General features: G+C 43.5%; 2 protein-coding genes across 2 annotated transcripts in view; both read left to right on the top strand.

The window, feature by feature from the left end:
- Positions 1-16,323, top strand: part of CADPS2 (calcium dependent secretion activator 2) — a 310,672-nt gene extending 294,349 nt beyond the window's left edge. The window contains 4 exon segments of the mRNA XM_068669603.1: positions 11,150-11,159; positions 11,162-11,197; positions 11,200-11,252; positions 15,366-16,323. Of these exon segments, the coding sequence (XP_068525704.1) occupies positions 11,150-11,159; positions 11,162-11,197; positions 11,200-11,252; positions 15,366-15,536 (270 nt within the window). The 3' untranslated portion in view covers positions 15,537-16,323.
- Positions 16,324-22,748: 6,425 nt separating this feature from the next.
- On the top strand, positions 22,749-25,899 carry FEZF1 (FEZ family zinc finger 1). Its single transcript, XM_068670364.1, has 4 exons — positions 22,749-23,639; positions 23,787-23,921; positions 24,225-24,357; positions 24,948-25,899. The coding sequence occupies exons 1-4, from the start codon at positions 22,842-22,844 to the stop codon at positions 25,232-25,234; spliced, it is 1,353 nt and encodes a 450-aa protein (XP_068526465.1). The 5' UTR covers positions 22,749-22,841; the 3' UTR covers positions 25,235-25,899.
- Positions 25,900-26,838: the final 939 nt, after the last annotated feature.

The raw sequence follows: 26,838 nt of genomic DNA, 5'->3' as shown, positions 1-26,838 counted from the left end.
TATGTATCAAACAGCCCAAAAAGATATAAATTTTTTTTTTTGTTTGTTTGTTTTTTGTTTTTTCTAGGACATTATTTATCCCATAGCCCACTCTTAATTTGGTATTCATGGAATAGATGTCTGCTACCCTTTTCACACTAATTTAATCATATTATTTAAATCTTCCCAGCAGGGGAGTAAGATTCTATGAAATAGATATTCTGATATCTTGCTAAAAGAGCTATTGCTCTTTGGGTATAAAAAGGAAATAAAGAACTATTTTTAGGGCACTAAATCTCATATTCTGATATTCAGAGTGTCTTTTGCAGTTGTACCCGCTGATTTTCCAGAAATATATGAGAAGATCACTTTTTTTGGAAAAAGAACAATGTATGAATTGCTATAAAAAGGCAGTTTAAAATGTGGATCCTGAGTCAAAGCAGGAAGACAAATAGGAAAAAAAAATATCCCAAACTCAAGATTTTACAGCCAATTTTTATTTTATTTTTTTTCATCCTGAGGGAATTATATCATAAAGGAAGGTGGAACTACCAGGTTTTTCGCTTGTTTATTTGGGGAGGGGCTTTAACACTGGGAACTTCCAGTACAGTTTCCCCATAGACATTTCTGGTCTATACCACTCAGTCATTTATTTAATGTATTTAAATGCATCTATCCATCACTCACAGTATCCATTCACTAAAAACAATAACAAACTCTATCAAATAAAAGAGAACTCCTTCCAACATCCAGGCACAATTTAGTCCTTTAACCTTTTTATCCTGCTAGGCACAAAGTAGCAGCGTCTCATTCCAGGCACTGCATTTTTTTTCTTATCTCTATGGCTTGAAATGTGTCTAGCAACTTAATGGAATCAATTGAGCATGGCCAACTATAAAAATATAAAATAGCACTGAAACTTTAGATGAGTCTGTCAGTAAGTGTTAACTGTGGCTGTAGCTTTCACATTCTACGCAGTCAAGAGAAATCAATAAGGATTGTACCATTTATATTGTCTTATCTAATGTTTGTTCACCATGAAGTGCCAGGCACAAGCACCATCTAGGGAATATTGATTTCTTGATGTACTGTAATTCACACACATCTAAACAGCAGGAGAACCTTGTAGTTTCTGAAACCCTACTTGTGGGTTTGATATTTTTACTTGTATTTCATTTGGGTCAAGCTTAGTTTAAAAAGCAAAATCAAATAGACGCACAACCACATTGTTGACCACAGCACAAGAAAAATGGAGTCAGAAAGTATAAGAATAATGTAGTTTTATTATAAAAGGTTTGAAGTAACGGAAAGAGGTTGCTATGTTGTAAGTCAAAATAATACCAGGTGAGGCTTCTGCAGAGTGCTCTGAAACCAGCAACAAAGTTAGTGAGTCACCAGCGGAAGGAACTTCTTAACCTGCTTGATCAAGGAGAACTGAATCTTTCGCACTAAGTGTGCAAAAAGTTTTGATATAGATGATTTTCTATAAATATTTTCAAGTGTTTTATCTTATGTTTCCTTGATTTACACAGCACTGGCTGTCCTTTGTCCTTTGACTGTACCAAAATCAGTCACAATGTGCAAAACAAACATTAAAAATAACAAATAGAAAAATGAGCTCAAATATGTATATATATATATGTACACACATATATATATATAGCAACCCAGCTGTAAAATCTGCATAGCTGAAAGAGTGCACACGTGCAATAGGGTCAGAGATGGAAAGGAGCACCTGTTCAATTGAAGGATGCTTTCTCCAAAGAGACAAGGGAAGGAGAGAAGACAGAGGGAGGTAGGAGGATGGACCTCTGCTCCGCATTAGCGCTGCTTGGTGTGGTGCCCGATCGATATGACATAGGAAAGGAGTGGCTACACCACTGTGCAACTCCCTATCAGCCTCTCAGCTGCATCCATCCCTGTCGTGTCCCACTACAATACCATGCAGAGTAAACGGATGATGAGTCAAGATTGCTGAGGTGGAAAGGAATAAGGTGCGTGTAAATATTCACACAGAGGAACCCCTAATATTTTAAATGCTTTAATTAAAATATGTTTTACCTCATTCCACGTATAGCTGGGAGTCTAAACAGAAGAGTCCAGGACAATAGCTGCTGATATGAGGGGGTACCTAAAAGCTGCATCACAGTTTGGCCCAGCTTTGGTCCACCTGGCTTTTGGTACCTGGTACAGAGGCCTCCCTCAAGGGACTCCCCAGGGAATACAGGATGGCTGGGTATAAAAGCAGGTGTGTGTCTCTGTTACGTGCATTACAGATAGAGGAAAATTGGACCTTCAATATTACTAATGCTACACATGCATTTAGGAAAACTGCATAACATTTCTGCAGCTATGAGCATTCATAGGGTTTGTAAAACTAGATTCCATATAGCAAGAAGCTGGTGTTACAATGATGAAAAACTTGGTCGTTTCACATTATGTTCATTTGTTTATTTTGAGGATCCAAGCTGGCTTTCATTTCAAGGTCACTCAAGTGATGTTCCCCACTCTGTGCCTTGGAGGATGTTTGCAGATACACCCAAATTGCAACACAACACAGTACAGCGAGACTGACAGTGTTTGCTCCAGAGAGTTTTAGCACCAGAATAACCTATGGAAGTACTGTTCACAGATAGACTGTGTATCCAGAGTGGAGTAGGGGAACTGTTTGTGCTGCTAGTCTGTCACAGTCATGAGTATATTATGTTAGTATCTAGTGTTTAGATCAGAACAGTGACATTACATATGTCCAGGTAGGGAAGGAAGCGTTCTGCATGTCTAATTTTGCAAACTTCCACTCTGCATCTACCATATGTGAAGAAGCCAGTAAAAAAAAAAAAATAATAATAATAATTATTATTATTATTATAAAGTAGAATAAACATTGTAAATTGCTGTATTGTTGTGTAGCAATCTAGTATGCAATGTAGGCAGAGATGAGGACTGTGTATTTTCTACTAAATATGTATGTTTAATTGTGAATTGGCAGCAGTTCCATAGCAACTAGTCAGATTCTAATTATAAGCCTGTTTTAAAATGTGAAAAAATGACTTTCTTCCTGAAAGATGAGCTTTTCGTACCTAAGAAGTTCTTTGCTGTTTCAGAAAAATACCTTTTTTTTTTTCTATAAATTTCAAAGATGCTTAATATGTTTTTAAATGTGCCCCATTCTCTCTTTTCTTCTTATTACTGCTTTCTGAAAACCAGCCTGCCTAATATGTTTCTGTGTGCCACCAAAATATCTGATCCAGCAGCTGTTCACTTGTTTGTTGTGGTGAGTCCCACTGAACAGAGTCTGTCTGTCAGGGTTTGAGTTCCTCTTTCTACTGAGCTCTTTTCCCTTTTCTCCTGATTACTTTGGGTGTGACAGTGAGACTCCTTCATTCAAATAGGCAGGGAAGAGACTGACTCAAGCCTAAAGTGTTTGGTTCATCAATTAGTCATTCATAAGAAAAACAAAATGTTTTTGAGGTCCCTGAGAGGTTCATTTGGGTAATGACACAAAAAAAGGCAGAAGAAAACCAAAGGAAGAGTCCCACTGGAAGAAAACCTTTCTTCCTTGGCCAAGCATGTGTACAAAAGGCAAATTAATGTCTGCTACAATCACGGGAAGGGAAGGGAAGGGAAGGGAAGGGAAGGGAAGGGAAGGGAAGGGAAGGGAAGGGAAGGGAAGGGAAGGGAAGGGAAGGGAAGGGAAGGGAAGGGAAGGGAAGGGAAGGGAAGGGAAGGGAAGGGAAGGGAAGGGAAGGGAAGGGAAGGGAAGGGAAGGGAAGGGAAGGGAAGGGAAGGGAAGGGAAGGGAAGGGAAGGGAAGGGAAGGGAAGGGAAGGGAAGGGAAGGGAAGGTCTGAAGCAGACCACAGTATGCATTTTTGTTTGTTTGTTTTCACTTCTTTCTTGTTGCATGTAGCTGAAATTTAGGCTGTGAACATTTTTGCACATACCCAAGCCAAAATTCAAAACGTGGCTTAGCATTTCAGGCCTGTAGGAGGAAGCAAAACATGGAAGCGGGATGAAAAATTGAGACATTTCCAGGAAAATGGCTTGATTAATGGTGCAGAGCATTAGAATCATAAAACTGTGGTGAGGTGGAAGAGCTTTGTGTCAGGTTCTTGGTACAAAGTAGGAGCGCATGAAGGAACAGTGAGCTTGAGAGTATTTCAGCAGGAACGAGTGATACAGCAGTAGGGGGACTTTTAGACAGGTCCTTGAATGAAAACATGGGAAGGAATTGAAGTAAAAGGGAGGACTGTAGGTAAATAGAGTTTATTTGTATTACACTTAATATTTATTTAATTGTTTGCATTTTCCAGATCAAGGGCTTGAAACATCTGATTTTTGGTGTAGTGAGAAGGTTTTGTTTGTTTGTAGTGCCTGCTAACCCTGTGATTCCAATAAGGCTAACTGGGAATTTTCCACTTGTGCTTAGCCTAATTTTTATTTCTTTTATTTTTTTTTAAATGAAAATTCCTAGGGGAAAAAAATGCAAAAAGTAAAAGTGGTGACATGTTGACTCTTGAACTTTGCGAGCATTTAAGAATATGCAAAGGTAAGCCCTGAAACCCTCCAGGTCTGATGTCTGCAAATTAAAGGGTAGATATATATATATATACACTGTTACTGGATAAAAGAGTATGATAAAGCACCATTACAGTTTTAGTATTGTATTGATTATATTTTATATTCTGTAAATAATAAAAAAAAATATTTTAGTGTGTCCTGATATAGTAAATGTACAGGAAGTGTAGGTGAGGAAATTGAGTTTGAGCGGTGTCCATAAGTTGGAGATACAATTCTGTCTGTGTGTTGTAATGTCAGCTGTTCCTTCCCATATTCATCGTGCCATGAAATTTAGGCCACATCAGTTTTCTGTCATAGCAGCCTTTGAAACAGAAGATTGATATATATATATATATATTCGTATTTCAGAGATATAGTATAAACTTATTTGATGTTCTAAACAGAAAGATTACTATCTCTCGCTTACTCTGCCCCTCCCTCCACTCCCCCCCGAGAAGAGCCAGGTGCATTACAGTAGCTGCAAAAAGATCCAGGCTACAAGTATAGTTGAAAATTGTATTGTATCTAGAGGTGTTGTAGTTTCTATTTCTACAGCCAGAGGCCAGTTAAAAGACCATTTCTGCCAACTCAATCTTACTTTCGCTAGTATAGAATCATATCTCAGTAATTTGAAATTCTCTGTTGATTCAGTAATAATGTTGAGAAACTGGAAAGAGAAAACAACACTTTTTCATGGGCTTCCTGCAGAGGCAGAATTCTGAACTTTGGGTAGAATATTCTTTCAAGGATGATACCATGAACTCAGATGTGCAGTATCAAACCTAGACACTATGAGCATACATATGATGAGAAGCCACATTCTTACAGGGCTGGATCACCTGTTGCAGAAGGGCAGTGACTGTTCCTATGAAGCCATGTGGAACTGGTAGCAGGGTGGGAAAACTCTAGTTTGAGACCTTTCTCTTCTCCGAGGTTTTCCTTCTTTTCCTTCATTTTCCTGGTCACTGAAACAGTTATCTGCACTGGAAATGCAACTGGCAGTGCCTCACAGGCTGGGCCACATTTATAGCCAGTGCACTCTAGCAAAGATAAGTCACTTGAGAGATAATTTGCTCCTTTCAGGGCAGTAAAGATACAGCAGGGAGCACTGAGAGGGCACTACAGCAACAAGTCATCAAGTTATAGTCTCCCTCCAGCAGAAAAAATTATTTTAATCAGTTCAGAAATCACCAGTGTCAGGAATCAGAATTGGTGGGGCAAGTGGAGGGTACAAACAAAGTTTTTAGATGCACATAAATGAATATTTTTGTCTATGTCTACGTGTAGTTCCTCAACCTTCAGTGGTTTCTCAGGCATTCTTAATTATCAGGCTACCTAAACCTGATGGAAAAGCATAAGCATCTGATGCAAAATTACTTCATTGTTGTTCTTAGCTTACAACTAAATATTTTTAATTTCTGGGAAAAAAAAAAAAAATATATATATATATATATAATATATATATATATATATTTGAATGTTAATTACTGTTGACTTGATTTCTTATTTCAATAATCCTGTGTATATTTAAAAGATGCAGTCATTTTGCAGACCACCTTCTGATGTGTCATGGTGGCCTTTTGACATGTCATGCTTGAGAATTCCTTCCCCAATTTTTTGTTTGTTTGTTTAAGAGTTACCAAGCCTTTCCAACCTGCAGGAGAGCTTGTGAGCTCTTCACTGCTCAGGTGAAACTCCTAATTTATGTGGGTGATGTCTATACCTAATCTTAAAAATACCGCTGTAACTTCTAAACCTCAGAGTGTTTTCAAAGGCACTATAAATAACACTGGTTTCCCTCGTTAGCATCAGCATTTAACAAAAGCCATCAGTGTGATTGTTCATATTTTACCAAGAGGGAAATAACTTTTGCAACTTACATTGGGAATTTGTTTCTAACTTTTGCTCCATGCGTTTTCAAGGAGTAATTTATTCTTAAATTGTTTAACAAATGTTGAATGTTTTTAAAGTTGCTTGACATGCTACTAACGCTATAAAAAATTTGAAAAAATGCTATAGCACTGGCTACAGCAGCTTTAGCACTTAGTATTTATCATGCTTAAGATATTTCTTACGCACTGTGGCTTATACTGCCTTTGATGTGCAATCTCTTCAGTGAGAAGAATACTTTGTTATTGTTCCTAGTAGGAAAAGTAGAGCCGAAGGAAGTAAAAACATCCCACAGTTGTCTGAGCAACTCAATTCCTAATCAAGAGTGAGATAAAGGCTTCGGAAGGAAGATGAAATGTGGTTCCTAGAAAAGCTGTTACCCCTGCCATATTCAGCAGAAAAAGCATTTCAACAGTGCCCATTTGTCAAGAGCAGCCAAGATACAGAAACTCTATGGGGTCCTGTGTATCAGATGCTAGGAATACCAGGTCTGGGAGGACTGAGGCATTGTGTGTTAGCATGTATTGAGCCTCCTTCCAGGTGGCAAACAGCTGCACCTTTTTATAAAACTTCAAAAAAATAAATGTGAAGTGCTTGCTTTCAGCCGAGAAGTGTTATATTTAATTGAACTGTTCTGCAAACGTGATAGCCCAGGCACCCAGAAAGATGGTGAATATTTAATATATTTGTTTTGTGTTTCCACCAGTCAACAGAATAAAGACATTCCTTAACTACTTCTCTTTAACTCGCCTGAAGAAAGCACGGTATGTTGCTAAATCGCCTTTCACCGGCCCTGCCGAGAAACAACTTTAATCCTTGTTAGAAAATTGCAGAGTCTGGGCCCGACAAAGAGCTCCTGCCCGGCGCATTGTGAGCGCGGGGAGCGGGGCGAGGGGAGCCCTTTACAGCTGCGTGCCTCCAGCCCGCCTCAGCTGGACTATTTAGGCAAGGAGGTTTGTCAATCCCTCCCCACAATGGGGAGAGGTTTTCAGTGCCTGTAGCCGCGCCGAGCCCCGTTGGGGATCAATGCTGGCCATTCAAGCTGCACCCTCTTTCATTGCTTTGGTTTGTTAATTTAAGACTAAAGGTCCGCTGAGGGGGTTTAGGGTGTTTAAGAAAGCTGATGAACTGTTAAGAAATCTGATGAACTGAGAGCGTTTATAGCCCTGGTGTGGCAACTACTGGCACTGAGGGAGCTGTGTCCTTGTTGACCCTCTTGTTATTAAAAATGCACAAGTGCTGCGCTTCTCAATATTTCAACACTCTTTCATTGTCAATACCACCTTCTGAGCCCTTCAGCTTGTTGCTTGCTCTAAAGATCTTCTTAGATTGGGTTTGAAAACTTCACCTTAAACACTAGATTAGACTGATGTTCTGTTTTCGTGCTCCTGTTGATTTGTTGAACCTTCCCAGGGCTGGAAAGCAAGTAGCAGCTTGATGGGAGACGGGCTGCTAATATGATTTACAGTCTACAGTCATGCACAATAAGTGTGAATAAATACAGGGGTCTCACAGAGTCAACCCTAGCCTTTCCTTTCTCTTATTTTTTACTTTAAAAGAGGTATCTCAGGAAAATGAAGTGAGTAATGCATGCCCTTACAGGAGCTGGATGAGCTATGAATAAGAAAAGGGGGGGAACAGGGAGGCAAACATATTTTTGTTGAAGTGGTTGGCTGCTGTTATGTGATGTGCAGAAAAATATATAATAAACACTTACTGCTTTATTCTTGCATAGATGACACCAAAGAATATAGCACTAATACTGCATCATTGGCATCTACAAGAGTCTACCTGTCCTTCCAGTGCTATTACTAGTAGTGGAAAAGTGATTTTTTTCTTAAAATCTGTTAGAAGAATTTTTTTAAATTGTTATTACTTAAAAAGTGTGTAACAAGGGCCATTATCAAATCAAAGCTTGTGAGTTTTTAGTAGGTTTCCATAAGTCACAGTGGATGCATCCCAGCATCTCTAACATGCTCACAATTGCCAAAACATGTGGCCTTGAATTCCACCTCTGAGGCATTTCCAGCACTGTGCATTTTAACAGATGCCAGAAGAAGTAACAGGGAAATATTTACCTTTCATGGCATGAAGTACAGCAGATCTATGCTTATACAGTTTCAGTCTATTCCGAGTGCACAAGACTCAGAGGTGTAAGGCCAATAGTAAGCAGGAATTCTAGTACCTCTAGTACCTCTAGGAGGACACTAAAAATGTACTAGATGGGTTTTTTATTAAAGATACTATGACGATTCTTCAAAATAAGAATACATCTTTTTCTAATAAACAGTTGCATTTTTTTCTGAACAAGGCATGTTGTCAGAGGAGCAGTACCATAGTATCATTTCACAATCATTGAATTAAAAACAAAACAAACAAACAAAAAACCCTCAAAGTTTAACATTAAAACTGGTCAGGAAAACATGTTAATGTTATTTTAATTCACAAATTTGAGAAGCAAATTATTTTCTCGATTCTTAGCTTTCTTTTCAGTGCAGGTAAGCATCACAGATAGAGAATCTTAATTTGAACTGCATCCATTGTCTAGCTGGATTTTAAAACAAATGTTTTGCCAGAAGACGGGGCTTTGGTCTATTCTCAGTGATCCTGCAGCATTCAGTGCTGGTGCAGGGGGCAACTGATGACAGAATTTTCAATCCGCCTGGAGTTTCTTCTTGTGAGCAAGTTTGAGCCCCTTCTGCTTTCTGCCAGTTGTTTTATGCAAAACAAATACATTATAGATGTTGCTGGATTTTTATTTTTGTTTTTAAATGCAAAAATATGAGTGTTGAAATAAAATGTACTACTAATACCATGCTCTCTACCTTGATTATGCTAAAGATTAACAACGGTAGAGTCTGAGTGGAAATACAGTATAATAGTTGGGCTCATCTTACTGCAAATAACAATAGATATTCCGGATAGAATGCTTGGTATATGAATTTTCCTGCTTATTAGATCAATAGAGTTCACGGAGTGAATAAGCTCAAGTGTATTTTATCTTCTAGACTACTGTATACATACAACACCTATCATTAAGAGCTGCCACTTAGTAACTACTCTGCCACATTAAAAATATTTTGCAGCTACATATGAAGGAAAACAAAGCAGCATGCATGTAATCCATGAAATAATATAATTAGTATGAGAATGGCAGTCAGTGATTAAAAAACAATATTTTATAGATACCGAATCAGTCCCATATTTTATTGAATAAATCAAATTACTTTTATGAAATGTGTAGCCATCTGCATTTTGTATGGTGTGTTTGTTCACTGCTAATAAAATAGCAAATAGGAATATAATAGGAGAAACTCTAATAAAATGTAAAAGTAATTACTTTCCAGTGGTTTAAAATTAAAATATATTTTGACACATTAAACATAAATGAAGTCAATATTACATGAAAATCTTCTTTTTTATTTCAACCTTTTCTTAAAACTGATAGTTATGGTGAAATGAGACATAGATTCCTGTAAAGAAAAAGTATTCACATATATTTATAGTATTTTAAAAAGCTTTTTCCAGAGAGCTTACATGTTGATTAAAGAATTCTATTTTTTGTCCTTTGTTCCATCCAGCAACTAGTAATTTTTTTCATAATTTCCTATATATATCTTATTTTATTCATTAATGTAGAAGTGAGACATGTAAGATCCTTCTTCTGAATTACTTTGCAAAGTATACCATGTATAAAATGCTGCTTTTTAAAATATGCACGCTTTCCTCTTTCTGCATGTCGATGTATTTGTAAAGACACAGGAAATTACATGAGAAAAGAATGTAAGCCTCTTCCCTGTGGGGAAAGGAACCAGAAACAAAGCTATGACACAAACTCTTTTAATCTCTCACTGCTAAAATGACAAAAATCCCTTCCTTTTTACAGTTTGACTAAATGACATCTGGTGGTATTTTACAGGAGGGGGAGGGCAAGCGGCTGCAACTATATTTAGTAAAATCTCTTATAATCCAGTTAATGGGAAAGAACTATTATAGTAGCTATTTGGATCTGAGCTTTTTTTTTTTTTTTTTAACGGTAGTGTAGACATCAACAGCAGAGAGCTTATTCTTGCCACATCCGTTTGTGAAGCTTTGAGTAAAAACATACCCATGCCTAAGATATTAAAAGGAAATAAGGTAGGCAGCAATTATAACCAATAATTAACATAAACCAAAAGCTTAATATGATTATGTTGAGAGAGGTGGAGGGATGTTTTGACCACATTTACATAAAATTACAGTGTATTTCTGAAAAATTTCCTTAGTAAAGAAATGATTTGAAAGAAAAAACAGAAAGACAGGTTTGTTATCCTATGTTTGATGCTGTTTTCTAGTTTGGATTGCAAAATCTAGGTAGTAAAAAATCTCTCAAGATATCATCCTGCTTGTTTTTTTCCTTGGTGTTTAACTCATGTAACTGTGTACTTAATATCCATTCTTACTGACAGATAGCTAAGTGCATAGCACAATTTTGTTTGAAAATGTTATAACTGAAAAAAAAATGACAGTTGTTAATTCATGCAAAGAACAGTCTGGGTCAAGTTATTTGATTTCCTACTGACCCATGCAATTCTCTTAACAGGAAATTATATCATTGTTGACTTCAAGTGCTGATCTGTGATCATTTCAAAGTGTTTCATTACCTCTCATTACAAATCTGTTAAATGGATACTGCAGAGTTGTTTGAGTTGTTTTGTTGATTTTTTTTATCCTTCTTTTCAGCAATGGTATAGCACTCCATGAAAGTCATATGCATGTGGTTGGCTGATAGATTGACCTTCAGCTTCACATCTACCAACTGAAGACTCTCATCAAGATAGTGAAGGTAAAAAATATGTATTTGACTTAGTTTGCATAGTGAAGAGAGTAAAGTGATGAAGTGTTAACATGGATATATAGATCACCTAAAACTGTGAAATATAAAATTGTGAAAAATGTGAAATAATGTCATGTTTTTTTGTAGTTTTTCTGTTTGTTTTTTTTTTTCTTTTTTCACAGTTGTTGCAAATTTGAAAGTATAAAAATTTATTAAAAACCTCTAAAGTTAATATGTGCAATAATAATTTTCAACCATTCTGCCTTGACTGAAAATTTTAATTGTTCCAATAAATGTCAACAGATTGCTGCTAGCACTACAGTAATTCTGTACAGTATTCCTAATAAATTAGTTTGTCATATTACTGTTTTTTTTGTTTTGTTTTGTTTTACTTTAATAATCACAAAAGCAGTCTTGCTTCATTTTTCCCACTCTCTGAAAAAATTAACTATTATTTTCATTATGCACATACAATTACAAGGTTTAATTGGGAAACAATGTTCAAGATATTAGATGACATTTCTAATGATTCGTACTCTGGCATCAGTATCAACAGAAATCCCAGTCCTTCCAGTCCAGCCCTGTCATTTAGACTGCCAATATGAAATGAAGTGCAAAATACCTTGCAATATGCAATTACAGTCTACCTCACCATAACAAAAAAAAAAAAAAAAGTTCCATCCTAACTCCCTTGTAAATATTACTTAATACTCCTAGGAAAGAAAGAGAAAAGCCGTTTGAGATTTTTTCATTTTGATTCTGTCTTATTTAACTCAGAACATTCTTGTTAGCTGTGTAAATGTGCAATAGGAAGCACCTGTTGTCAATGACAACCTTCATTCTCTAAATATTTTCTAGTGAAGTTGATGCAAGACTGTAAAGTTGGAAGAATTTTAATATGTAGGCACTACCATTGCAACTTATACTTCCTGAATTCAACTAGTTTAAAATAAATAAATAAATAAATGAAAGAAGAAGGGAAAGAAGAGGAAGAGGAAGAGGAGGAAAAGGAGAGAGAAAGAGGAGAGATGAAAGTCATAAGGTCACCATGGCTCTCTGACCACCCAAGCTGTTTTGTTGGTTTTGACCTTGACTGATTTCCCTGGAAGCAGATTTGGCTCTTCATTTTATTACATGCCAAACTGGCAAAAGCAGTATGCTGTTTTTTTGTTGAAATTAATGGTTTGTGAGAGGTTTAAAACTCTTAAGTAAAGGTAGTTTAACCTCTTCTACAGAGAAAAAAAATAAGAAAAATAAGAAAAAATAAATGTTGCAGGATCTAAAAAGTGTGCCCAGTGAGATGTAAGAATGGCAGACTCAAATATACCAGTTAAATGTCACCTGGGAGATTAAAGGAAAGAGTCTTTTCAAACCGACCTGCGAATTGTAAAGTTGAGGTGAATGAGCAGCATGAGCAACTGACCTTGATTCTGCAGCCTGGCACACAGATTAGCTTTGTTCAAAAGAAGCATGCTCCCTGTGGCAATGGGAACACGCTGGGTACAGTGGTAGCTTTTCTGTGCCTGTACACAGGCTCACTTTGCACGTATATTCCAAGTGTGTTATACTATAGTAGCTTCTGTGGATACAGGAGATGGAACAAAGTTATTTTAGTCATAGATGTTCTGGACAGTGTACCGGAGGGTAGAAAGTCTTGACCACTTCTGTTTTTGGTGGGTGAGGAAGGCAGGACTGGGAAATCTAGCTCATCATAGCTCCACTGGGAAATGAGAAAAAATGGTTCAAGTAGAGTATTATAAGAAGCTTTCACTCAGAAGAGGCAGTGTTCCTCCAAACCATGGAGTCAATGGAGGCAATTTTCTGTTTGCCTTGGCAAAACTGTGGATCCGTGTTGCCTCCATCTCCTGAAATATTCAAAAAAAAAAAAAAAAAAAAAAAGTAGGAGATCATTTTTAAGGGTCAAAAAATGACTAAGGAATAGATGATTGTTCCATGTTTGGGCAAGGTAGAAGTGGCGGCATTACCAAGAATGACCAGAAGAAAATTGCTCGTTCCTATTAGAGGTGGAAGATGGAAGTACAATGGCATAAAGGTATTGTCTCAGACATCTGTCTGAGACACATGCAGAGGAACATGACTAAAGAAGGGTCAAGGACCAAGAGGAAAGTTAGAGAGAAATGAAAAATTAAGCTTGGAAGTGAACATTATTATCCTGCAAAAGTATGTCAAGAGAAGAGCACTGACTGAACCCAAGAGTGCTGGACTGAGAATGGGAGGAATACAATGTAAAACTGAAAGAAATTGCTTTAGGACCTGTTAACAGCATAAAAGGAAATTGAAAGCACAGTGTTATAAAAAGGGGAATGCAATGGTGACACTTGAAAAAGACCAGGCAGTTTACTCAGAGGAGTGTGTGAGCTAAACACAAGCTGCATCCATTGACTCTGAAGTTGACCTAGGAAAGTCAAATAAATCTCAGTTGCAATGATTCATACAGGGTTTAAATAATCATCATAGACAGTGGCAGAGAAAAATTCTCCCCGCTGAATGTTACCCATTTTGAGAGGTGTCTTTTGCAGTTCTTTGAAACATGGAGTAAAAGAAGATCAGTACTTTTCTCTTTTCTTCTTCTAGGGGTTATGCACAGTCTCCTCCTGTAGAGAATGGGCCTGATAGCCCTTAATTATTTTCCATTTTCTCTTTTCCCCTAGTCTCTTCCATACACATTGAGAACTCATAGTGTACAAAAAATAAGGAACTAGTTAGATCAACTTGTCCTTAAACTATTTAGGCAAACTTGGGAAAGGTTATTTCAAATATATTACCACTTAAAAATAAGCAAGGTAGAGTGCATGATTTTCATATCATGCACATCTAATTTGAACATTTAATCAATAAATAAAACAATTTTATTTATAATTCTTACTGAAAAGTCAAAGAAAAAAAAGTCATGTCTTCTGGTTCATAGGAAGCTGTTTACCAAGGAAACAAAACTTTGTCAAACAGAAAAAAAAAAAAAAAAAGACATAGATATGTCTCAAAATGTAGATGACTTAGAATGTGAATTAATCTTGCCTGAAGTAGTCACCTGAGAAATTTTTACTTCATAGAATATAGATCATAATCCAAAATTTAATTTATTTTTTTCATGTTTGGTCAATCAATGTAGAGATAAAGGTAAATAAAATTATAGTTTGGGGAAAGAGTCAAACATTTATATTTTCTGTGAAATTGAGAGAGCTACACATCGCAATATGCAGTTGGAAAAACTATTTGTTGGCTTCTTATTGAATAAATAAGACAAAAGGAAATTACTGATAGATCTGCATGCAGCTATAGAGGAGTAGTACAACATACAATCTCAAAGAAATTGCCATCAAAGTGTGGCTTGTGGACTCTCTTCTTGGTATTCTTAGGGTAAGACAAGGTGATCTTGTTTACACTGTTGTTTTGTTTTGTTTTGTTTTGTTTTGTTTTTGCAAAATTACATCTGCAAAATATTATGATCTGACCCCATCAAATAACAGCATTTCCACCATTGCTAGATCAATGTGTAGGAAAAGTCCATGAGAGACTGGCCTATGCAGAGAAAAGTTGACTTCCAAGAAAGATCTCTTTTCTCAAAAAAAGAAAAAGAAGAAAAAAAAAAAAAGAAAGAAAGAAAAAAAAATGATGATGGACAATTGCCAGAAAGGGGGAAAAAATAAAAGAAAAAAAGATTTTTTACATATTCATGACCTTGAGGATCTTGAGCACTCAAACAAAACTGTTTAGCACCATATCTATCTAAGCTTGACAAATATATTTAATAGCAAGCTATTTTCCTTTCCTATGAAAATTGTCAATGATTAATCATAACTGGAATTGTTTTATGTGGATCCAGAACCACTGTCACTGACTGCTACATTTTCAAGTTAGAGAAGTCACTTTGAGTCTATCGTTTTCACAGAGTTCAAACAATTTTTAAAATGAAGCTTATAGAAACCTCATATGGCCCAGAGTCTAAAAACCACAAAATCTTTAGCAAGTTTTAGATGATAAATCCGTAACTGTAGGAAGAATGAAGCTGCTCAGCTGGCATGCTCGAAATAGCCAGTGTATAGTGGAATATGGCTTGAGGCTTTTCCAAGTCCAACCCAGGATGTTTTGTTTCTGCTGCAGAAAACCTACCGGGACTTCAGACTGCAAGGCGTGATGGAAGGAACGCTGAACAGTAAAACCTACGATACTGTCCACAGCCGTCTGACCATGGAGGAAGCCACGGTCTCAGTCACGGATGCAGGAGGACTTCAGGGCATTACGATGAAAGATAGTGATGAAGAGGAAGGATGATACTAATTCACCAGGCATTTGGAGCTCTGGGGTGGTGGTTTGAGGGTGGTGGGTGGTGGGGTAACTTGTCCTTGTAGTTGCTTTTATAGTTTTGCCTTATGATGTAGGTGCAGAAATGTAATTTGCTCCATTTTTTAAAAAACTGAAAGTAAGATTATCAGAGGAAAAGTGCCAAGAACTTTTTGAGAACAATGGTTGTAGCATATTGTAATGTATAGCTTTGCTTAGGGCTGTGAGAGCACTGGCATGGAGTTTGAGTTCCAGTTGTGATTATGTTTCTTCCCCTTCTGTTTGTTACCATTCGTTCTTGTATCTCCATCGAATATTGATGTCCTGTTCATAAAGCGAAATGTATGGCTCACTTAAAACACAACTATACAGGAAATCATTCTCAGAATAAGTCAGTGCCCTAGGTAAAAAAAAAAGAAAAAGAAAAAAAAGTGTATTTTCCGATTTAGACTTTGTTTACTTTTTTGTGCTTAATTTTACATTATTATGTGCCGTGCATTAAAAATTTTGATCTTGGTTCTTCGTATTTTGAAGTTGGTATTTAAGTGGTAGGACTTCAAGGTCAGTCAAACACATGCAAACTACTTATGAGTGTTGTGTCTATTCATTTTGCAAGTTTAAAGATATCTCATCATGTTGGATGTCAGTAAGCTTGCCATCAATGTTTCTATTTCTGTGAAAAATTTCAGGCAATAAGAACATTTTGTCGTGACCACTTCTGTATCTATCCAAGTTTGTATAGAATTCTACAATTAAAAGATGTTTTCAATATTTCAAACCATTTGAACTGTCATACGATTCCTCATGAGAACCAGCTTTTTTGAAAGAATGCATTCAGTTTATGTGGTGATTACAGTGAGTATATTGGTTTATAGAGCAGATTTATACAAATAGTGTATAAAAAGCCTACAAATATCCAAGGACATAACGCCTTTGTAAAACAAAAATAAACAAAACAAAAACAAGAACCTTACTGACAGATGAACAGACAGTGCTCACTGCCCATTTTCCTATGCCTTCAATGTGAGTTAGTAAGAACCCAAATTTTGCTAAGTTAAAACTCACAACTTATAAAAAAATGAGCTGTGTTTTTTGTTTTGTTTTGTTTTGTTTTGTTTTGTTTTGTTTTGTTTTGTTTTGTTTTGCTTTTTTTGAGCAAGAGAGAACATGGCTAGTTCCTGGTTGTGTGTAGACAAAATCTGAGGGAACACAGAACAGAAGCATTATACCCGAAGAAGAAAGAAAGGGTGCTGAGCTCCTTATCGAGCCCTGGTGTTACACTTGAAGTGAAGGGCTTTGCTGCTGGACTTCCTGAGGATCTGAGAGGTGTGCATGATGTTTTCCTGCAAGAACAGACTGTAGGACTTCAGGGCGTTCTCCAGTAGAGGTATTAGAAGACCTTTAAGTCTCACAAGAAGTGGAAGTGGTATCAAAACTGGGTGCTGCTGTCTTTAGCAAGTTGCTAACAGCGTCTGGGTCTGGAGTGGAAACTAGAAATGCTGGGATAGAAGTGGCTGTTGTCAGCACAGCCCAGGAGGTTGTGGGTGCAGCTCTCCTCCAGCTGAGGGTTGACCGGGCAGTAACCCAGCTGTCCAGCCCTGACCACACTGTGGGAAGTGCAATGGGTTTGTCCTCTGTCCCAGGCTGTAGCTCAGCTACAACTCTGTCTCTGCTTGCCCATGGACCCTGGTGATCCAGATCCAGCCTCTGTGGATTGCCTTCAGAGCTGCCCAACCATAATGAACCTGCTGGTGGTCTGAAATCAGGGTTGCCACCAGCAACCCTGCTGCCTGCCTGAGGGTGGTGGGGTCCTGCTCAGACAGCCTGGGGAGTCCCCCAGCTCCCTGTCCCTCAAGTTTCAGCTGCCCCTCTCTGTGCCTTGACACCATCTTTAGGAAAAAAAAAAAAAAAAAAAAAAAAAAAAAAAAAACAGAAATCTATGAATTTTGTGTTTTGCAGTGGGTGGCTCAGATTTCATGGTACATGCTGCATGTATGACCCAGACATCCAGCACTTTGCTATACAGTTTTATCTGCATGCGGTATTTACATGATGTGTCTGTCAGTTAGATAGAGGTGAGTGAAGAATTGGGGGGGAAGAGAAAAAAAGAGAGAAGGAGAGAAGGAGAGAGAGAGAGAGAGAGAGAGAGAGAGAGAGAGAGAGAGAGAAGAGAGAGAGAGAGAGAGAGAGAGAGAAAGAAAGAAAGAAAGAAAGAAAGAAAGAAAGAAAGAAAGAAAGAAAGAAAGAAAGAAAGAAAGAAAGAAAGAAAAAGAAGGAAGGAAGGAAGGAAGGAAGGAAGGAAGGAAGGAAGGAAGGAAGGAAGGAAGGAAGGAAGGAAGGAAGGAAGGAAGGAAGGAAGGAAGGAAGGAAGGAAGGAAGGAAGGAAGGAAGGAAGGAAGGAAAAGAAACCAAAGATGCTGTAACCAGGAGGAAGTTACAAGATGTTTGCAATTTCGGATTAACTAACTCAGAGGCGAAGTCCAGGGTAAATTACCATTAGCAGGGCAGTGCAGCAGCCATGGCAGTAGGGCAGGTACCGAAATGGCAGCACTCCAGAGGTCGTTCCCCTCCTTATTAATGCACACACCTCACTAACCAGCTGCGTGAGGCCGCGGACCGAGGCCAGGAGTGGGGAGGCCGGTGCGCACCCCCGCGGCAGGGCTTTTCCCACGGTTTTAGGGGGGCGTCGAAATCCCCCGCACCCCCCGAGGTGTGCAGCCCGGGGGGAGGCCGGGGGAGCCTCTGCGGGTTTTGGGCGGCTGACGGCAAACGTGGACCCATCAGCCGGCAGGACCCGGCGGGTAGTAGCGGGGCCCCAAAGGGAGAGGGGAATTCGTTTCGTGCCAACCACGGGAGCTGCCCGCTGGGACACCCGTCGGCACTGCGCCCCTCGGCCTCCCACCGGCAAAACCAGAGGCTAAAAGCCCCGAAGCGCTCGGCTTTAGGGGCAGCACCGCTCCCCCGAGGGCTGCCCCCGTGTCGGCCGGGCACTGGGGAGCCCCGCCGGGCGCAGCGGTGGCGATGGGGCGTTTTTATTACTATTATTATTTTATTTTTAAAAATTTTTGTGTGTGTCCCCATCCTTTTGTAATTCTTTCCTCGTTTCTCCCTCCCTGTCGTCTACCGGGCCCGGCATCCCAGCAGCGTTTTGCCTTGCTCCGGGCAGAAAAAAAAAAAAATAAATAAAAGGAACAAAACCTAAAGGAATCGCTGCCGCTCCTCTCCAGGAATCTTAAAAACAAATCTCTTCCCCCCTCCAAACCAAAGGGCGCCAGGCGCTCATTTAGCGGGAGCGGGGCTGGCCGTTTGATGAACTGGGAAAGGAACAAGCACCAAGGTGTCACTCATGGTTCCAGCTGCCGCTGGCCCCTCCCAGCCACTTTCGCCAAGGGCCCTTTGGAGCTGCTGACACCGCTGGGTCCCCCCCCCCCGGGCGGGATGATGAGATTAGGGGCAGCGCTGCGCTCCGCAGCCCCAGCGCCCGCACCAGCTCCAGAGGGGCACTTGTCACCTCGAGTCCCGGCTTTTAAAGGCTTTTTTCCTCTTTTTTTTTTTTTTTTTTCCTTCATTTGCACCAGTTCGCTTGTCGGTTTCGAGGGGTCCGTGCGAGAAGTAGTGTCAAAGTTTTGGGTTTTACCTCCACCGCATTCGTGTCTGGCGGCTCGGTGTCAGCCGATTCATTTTGTGATGGAGTTAGTTAAAAAGGAGAGGGCTCTGTCCTCTTCCTTTCGGGGGACTCGTACGGGGGGAAACCGACACGAGCTCACTGCCTGGCAAGGCTGTGCATGCTTCCAGAAAGTATATATATAGCATATATATTATATACTAATATACCAATATGAGTATATAATACTAACTATATACTAATATATAGGAATAGCATATTAAATATATACCATATATATATCATATATATGTGTTTATATATTTATATTACGTATATCTCGTTATTTTCTTCTGGAAGACAATGTCGGGAGCCCCGGCGGCGGCAGGCTGCCAGCGGCGAGGATGTCACCAGCGCAGGGACGGCAGGGACGGAGCTGGCTGGCCCCGCTCTGCTGGCCTCCCCCGGGGTCTGCTCCACTCCCCCCCCACCCCCCTCTCCGCCCCAAATCGGCTCACGTTTTGGTTTCCCTTGCAAAGACAACCCTGGGTGAAGTGGAAGGCTGGAGGCGGCTCTCCCCGTCGCGAAGCCGGCTGCTGGAGGACGGGATTTTTTGGGCACAACGAGCCCCGGCTTCTGAAACGGGCCCCGGTGGTAGGAGGGCCGCGGGGCGTTTTTAGGGGAAGGGCACTAACATTGAGTAGGGTCACCAGAAACCGGCCCCAAGCTCGGCCGGAGGCCGGAGGGCTGCGCCAAACGCTCCCAGGGAAAAGCTTAATACGCGCAGCAGAAGGTTAGCGAAGTTATTATCCTTTTCAATTCATTTTTTACTTAGAAACGCAATGGAATTATTCATTTTATTAAGGGGGAAGAAATTAAAGATTAGGCTTTAGGCGGTGTTTTACCTCCCTCTAATCGCCTCTGGGATCGGATTGGAGTAATCCTGACGAAGAGATGAATTCGCCGGTGCCTCGGATTTTGAGTGCTTGCAGAGATCCGTTATGATCATAATGCAAGTGAGCAATATCAAGAACATAGCTTAGGAGCGAATGAAACGCAAAACCGATTACGGGGAAAAAGAGAACAGCAGCTTTCCCGGGCGGAACGCGAAATCAACTCGAGGCCAAAGTTTTGCCCTTAATTCCTCCGGGGCTCGGGCACTCGGGCCCACTCCTTCCCCCCTCGGAGCCCGCATCCTGCATCCCGCATCCCTCACCCCGCATCCTGCACCCCACACCCCGCAGCCCTTTTCTTTCAGAAAGCCAACGGCCGCGGGTTGCTTTCGGCCCGGCCCCGGGAGCATCTCCCCGCACCAGCAGAGCCGCAGAGAGCCGCGGCTCGGCAGCTTCATCACGGAGCCTAAAATAAAATAACGAGGTCCCAAAGTGCCACGGAGGGCTCGGGACGGGACGGAAAATATGGATTGGCATTGATTTGCTGTGCTGCGGGCAGCTCCAGCACGGGCAAAACGCCTTTTCTGAGAGGGAGACTTCAGAAAAAAAAATAATAATAAAAAGGAAAAAAAATGGTCTTTTAGATCGTTATTTAATAACCAGTTAGGAAGATAAGTTTTCCCGTGTGCTACGGAAAGCAAGCGAAGCGTACCCGTAAGGAAGCAACGAATAACCGCGCTCCCGCTTCTCCAAGAGTGTGTCTCCGTTATTAAGGAGGCCGGTGTAATTGTAATGGCAGGGCTGTAATTGCTGCTGTGGGATATTTACCCTGCTCAAATGACACTACATATTTTACTTTCAAACACATGTCAAAAAGTCAATCCCAAAAAGACCAGTTAAGAGCAAGCTGTTAACGTATTAAGTATATGGGATTTGAAGCCTCTAAAACCCACTCAACAATAATTCCCTTCTTCAGCACCAATCGAGAGGAAATTTGCCTAGATTGAATTAAACGCAAATTGCTCTGAAGGGGGAAACTCTCCTCCGGCAGGCACCACGGAGGAGATGCGGGATGCTCGGACGCGGCTCAGGTGCCCCCCCGGTCCCCCGGCCCGGGGACAGCGGCCTCGCCGGGGGGCAGCAGGTAAGGGGCTGCGGCACCCCGACTCCCCCAAGCCCCCCAGCTCCGAAACACCCGTTGCGGTCCCGACCCAGCTACCGTGGGATACCGGGGGCTCGGCGGGTGATGCTGGGGACTGGGAGCGCTTCTGCCGTGTGCCCCAGCTTCGTTTTGTGGGGGTGGGATTGGGGTGAAAGTACAAAGCCCCTCTGCTCTCGGCTGGCCTTGTTCTTTCCCTCGACCGCCCCGCTTCGCTGTCCCCATAAACAGCCGGGGCCCGTCCGGAACAGGGCCGCCAAGGCTGGCCTAAATGCGTGGGGAGTACGCCTGTTTAGGTGTATACACACATAGAGAGTTGGATACATGCGCATATATAAATATATACAGTGTTACATGCATATGCAGTGTTATATATATATATGTATATGAATATAAAAGGATGTGAATTTCTTTTTATACCCATACCCATCCGAAGCTTTCGGTATTTGTGTTGTGCGTTGTTTGTGGACTGATAAACTGTACCCAGCGTATTTGAGGGTTACTTTATAGATATATATATACATACATATTTTTTCCGAATTTAGAGGCATTCCCTCCTCGTGCCCCCTTTTCCCTCTCTCTCCCATCCCTGGTCCCGTTTCACCCCTTCTCTCCCCCGCTCCGGGTTTGGCCCGGGTGGCTCCTGCACCCCCGCTCGCTGCTCTCGCCGTCTGGCTGCCGCAAGCCCCCGGCTCGTGTTGTGTGCTGTGTGCTGTGTGCTGTGCGCTGTGTTTTCCTAAAGCTCGCCGCCACCTGACCTCGTTCTCGAAAGCGGCGAGCAGCCCGGGAGCTGTCCCAGGAGCAGGGCAGCCTTCTCCTCCCTCCCGCTCTCAAACACGCACCCGCACACCCACGCACAAAGAGAGCCCGGGCTGGGAAGTGGCGAGGAAGCAAACGGTTTCCCCTCCAGCCGCCGCCGCTGCTGCACCTTGTTTGACAAACACCCCGGCGCTTGCCCTTGAATCGGGTTTCACATCCCTGCTTAGCGCTTGGACAATGATTTCAGATGATGTCACTTAAAGCCAAACAAGAAAATTGATCTCGGATTTGCTTGGCCTCTAAAGCCTGGTTAAGCAGATTGCAAATAATAATAATAATAATAATAAAAAGAAAAAAAAAAAAACTACGAGGGGGGAGCGAGAGAGAGGGAGGCAGAGGGGAGAGGCGAGGAGCGGAGAGCCGCCTCCTTCCCTGGGCGGGGGAGGCGCGGGCGCCAATGAAAAGTAGCCGCTTACTGGGGGGGAAAAAACTTTTCCTGTTGCCTGTTGGAAGCGAATTGAGCAATTATCTAGTTTACCTTCTCCTCTTGGAAGTTAACGATTGGCGAGATCTTGGCTGCGTTATTGACACAACACTTTCTATTGATAGAAATAAGTAGCGATTGTCCCGAGTCATTGGTGCGCCAAAGTAAACTGTGATGGGCTGGCATGAGTCCACTGGACTGAGAAGGCTGGTTCCGCCGGCGGAGGCTGTGGCGATGGTGGCGGCGGCGATGCTGCTCTCCTTCCTTGCAGCTCAGTGACAAGAAAAGGGGGAGAGAGAGAGTGAGAGGCACGGAGAGAAAGAGAGAGAGAGAGGGGGGAAAAAAAAGAGGCGTCTACCAAAGCGGCTCAAAGCGGGCGAACAAATGCAATCCAGCCATGGACAATAGTGGCCACCACACGGCGACCAAAATCCTAGCGACTCCTCCGGCCAGAGAAAGCCTGTCTGCGAGGAGCACCATGATCAGCACGCCCAAGCCCCTCGCCTTCTCCATTGAGCGCATCATGGCGCGGACGCCCGAGCCCCGCTCCATCCCCGTCCCGCAGCTCCTCCACGGCTCCGCGGCCAAAGGCGACCCCAAGCACCCGCTGCACCTCAACTCCTCCATCCCCTGCATGATCCCCTTTGTCCCGGTGGCGTACGACCCCCTGCCCAAGGCGGCCGTGGCCGGAGCGGACCCCAGGAAGGCTCACTTAGACTCCTCTTCCTCGCCCTCCTTTAGCTGCGGCGATCTCTTGAACTGTGCCCTGAGCTTGAAAGGAGATTTCCCCCGCGACGCCCTGCCCTTGCAGCAGTACAAACTGGTAAGACCCCGAGTGGTCAATCACTCCTCCTTCCACGCCATGGGAGCCCTGTGCTATTTCAACCGAGGCGACAGCCCTTGTCACCCGTCCTCCGGTGTCAACATCCACCCGGTGGCTTCTTATTTCCTCAGCTCTCCCTTGCACCCGCAGCCCAAGGCGTACCTGGCGGAGCGGAACAAGCTGGTGCTGCCGGCCGCCGACAAGTTCCCGGCGGGGGCAGCTTTCAAGGACCTGTCGCAGGCTCAGCTGCAGCATTACATGAAGGAGAGCGCTCAGATCCTCTCGGAGAAAATCGCCTACAAGACTTCGGACTTCAGCCGCGGCTCGCCGAGCAGCAAGCCCAAAGTTTTCACCTGCGAAGTTTGTGGAAAGGCAAGTAGCGACCCTGTCCCCCCCCTCCCCGGCTCCTCCTTTCGGTCCTTTTGCTGGCTCGGTTGGTTTGCAAACGACGGCTCGGGCTCTAACCGCAATTTTATTTATTTTTGTTTTGTTGTGTTTTTGTCTGCTTTGACTTTCAAGGTATTTAACGCACATTATAACTTAACTCGCCACATGCCGGTGCACACGGGAGCCAGACCCTTTGTTTGCAAAGTTTGCGGGAAGGGCTTCAGGCAGGCGAGCACGCTGTGCCGGCACAAGATCATCCACACCCAGGTGAACATTACCCCCTTCCCGTACATCGAATCGGGCCCCGTCACTTTTTTTGGGGGGGAGCTCGGCGGCGCCCGACCCCTCCGCAACCGCAGAGCCCGGCCGGGGTGGCTTAGCCCCCGCTTTTGGGGTGATTTCGTTTGCTTTCTGCGACGTGGGGTTGAGAGCCGTGAGCCCTCAGGGCGAACTCCCAGCACTCAGCTCAGCACCCCAACATCCAGCACCCCAACACCCAGCACCCTGACCCCCACCCAGCACCCCGACCCCCAAAAACCGCCTCGCCTCGCGTTTCTCTCCCCCCCTTAGGAAAAACCCCACAAGTGTAACCAGTGCGGCAAAGCCTTCAACCGCAGCTCGACCCTGAACACCCACACGCGGATACACGCCGGCTACAAACCTTTTGTCTGTGAATTTTGTGGCAAAGGATTTCACCAGAAAGGTACCGGCCGCCGGCCCCCTCGCCCTTTGCTCCCTCCCGGCCGGCCGGGAGCAAGCGGCGGGACAGTTTTCGGCGGGGAGAGGGTGGGAAGAACTTTTAGCTTTTAATTCCCCTTAGCAGAGACGTGGGCTTATTGGGAAGCATCGCTAGCCTTTTCCCTGTGGCCTCGGAGTAGGGAAGAGAGTAGTTTTTGGGGAGCGGGGGGCAGCAACACAGGGCATTCCCGGGCAGCTCCGCTCCCTTCCCTGCCCGGCAGCGGCAGCCCTCGGGGCTCCTCGCCGAGCTACTGGGAAGGCTAAAGCCGTTTTTTAGGCTTTTATTTTTGATGATTTCTTTATTTCGCCTTTGATGCCATTTTGGCTTATTCGCTAATTCCCTCCGTGTTTGTAAAAAGAGTGGGGAGGAGGGGAAGGGGGCGGCTGTTCGCTCAGAGGCTCGCCGGCATTTTCTGCTGAAGCCGGGCGCAGGGGATGGGGTAGGGCTGCTTTTTTGGTTTTCTTTTTTTCCTTTTTTTTTTTTTTTTTCCTCCACTTCGTAGTACCCAGTTCTCAGCGCCGGCTCCCTTTTGCCCTTCTTGTCTCGCCCCGCAGGCAATTACAAAAACCACAAGCTGACCCACAGCGGCGAGAAGCAGTTCAAGTGCAATATCTGCAACAAGGCTTTCCACCAGGTGTACAACCTCACCTTCCACATGCACACCCACAACGACAAGAAACCCTTCACGTGCCCCACCTGCGGCAAAGGCTTCTGCAGGAACTTTGACCTCAAGAAGCACGTCCGAAAGCTGCACGACAGCGCCCTGGGACTGCCCCGGCCCCCCGCCGAGCTGGGGGGCCCCGACCCGCCGCCCCCTCCCGGGCCGCTGCTGCAGCCCTAAGGGCCCCGCGTCCGCCCCTTTGCATGCACCTGTTAAGCGGTTTTTGTGTATTATTGCTCTATATCGCCACTGTTTTACGGGACTGGTTGGTTCCTCTTTTATTTTTTATTTTTTAAAGACTTTTTTCGTTGTCGTTGTCGCATCTCAGGTGGAGAGATGGTTTAAAAAGAGAAAAAGAAAAGCGCCAAGCCAATTTCTGCGGTATTTATTTGGGATCTGTATTACCCGAGCCGGGAATGCTGCACCACTTTAATTATTTCGATGTATATATATTTCCAGTGTGTTGCTCCTGCCCCGTCTCCGCTGCCTGCCGGTTATCCCCCCACCTTCTTGGTTTTCTCCTCTCCCTCTCCCCTTGAATATCGTATCTATATGGACAGAGCGGGTTCGCTGTGTACGGATTTGAAATTTCGGTTTAACTCTTGCACGTGAGAACAAAAAAAAAAAAAGAAAAAAAAAAAGAAAAAATATTCTTGACCTGGTGGCAATAAATCCTTGCACCCGAGTGCGCCTGGCGGTGGGGAGTGTGGCGCGGGGGCCAGGTCCCCGAGTGCTGTTCCCTCCCGCCGCCCTGCCAAAACACTGAAACAACCACTAAAGGCTTTAATTAAGAGGGGTAATTAGTTCGGATTGATCAAAGCCGGGTTGTTATGTTATTAGCTGCTCAGCGGACTCTGCCAAGCCGAGTCCTGAAAGCGGAGCCCGCCCGCCAGAGGCAGGAGGGGGCGGCCGGGTTTGTGGCTCCCTCAGGGTGGGGGGCGAGAGGGGCACAGAAAATGGATGCCCCCCAGGATGAACATCAGCATGGAGGGTTTGGGGCCCCGAGGACAGCGGGGGGTGGTCCCGTCGGGGGTCCCTGGGGTGCCCTCGGATGCCCGCTCTTGCAGCACCCTCAGCCCTGTACAGGTTTCGGCTGTAGGGTAAGGAGCAGGATGAGGTGGTTGTGAGCACCCTTCAAGCGTTAAATCCATGAAGGAAGGGTGGAGGGACCCTCTTGCACCCCCCTCTCTAGGCTGCCCCTTGCAGGGGTGTTTGCAGCATGTGGGTCCAGCCCTTGGGTTCAGGCCAGAGGCACCTGTCTGCCCGTGTGGGTTTGAAGGAGGCTGAGATGGGGGGTGAGCCTTCCTCCTTTCACCAATCTCGGATTACTGAAGTAACCCTTCCAGTACAGAGCTGTACCCATGAAAAAGCAAGTCAGCCAGATCCCCACAGCATCCCAAACTGGTGAAGCTGGGAAGACCCGAGGGGGTGCACCAGAGCCCCAGCTCTTGGTCTGTTTCCTTCTGAGCTCCTGGGAAAAGGGAGCCAGAGCAGAGCTCATATGACTGGGCCAGGGGTGGCGGTGACTTGGGCAGAGGGATATCGGTGTGGCCGACCACGGCCACCTGTCCTTGTGCTGTGTTAGGGTAAAACCTTTCCTGGGGGAAAAGTGGCCAACCTGCTTCAGGGGTGGCAACAGCCTACCCGTACTGAGGGTGCCCTTGTGGCTGCTCCCTGACATGCCCCCATGGCCCAGCCCACATCCATGGGGCAGCTCCAGAGGCCTCAGGGCAACGAGACTCGGGTGAACCTGGATACCCCTAGGGCTCCCCCACTCTGCCCAG

The sequence above is a fragment of the Anas acuta genome, chromosome 1 (assembly GCF_963932015.1).
Source record: "Anas acuta chromosome 1, bAnaAcu1.1, whole genome shotgun sequence".
NCBI classification, from domain to species: Eukaryota; Metazoa; Chordata; class Aves; order Anseriformes; family Anatidae; genus Anas; species Anas acuta.
The sequence above is the reverse complement of the archived record's forward strand: the minus strand, read 5'-3'. Positions and strand labels throughout refer to the sequence as shown.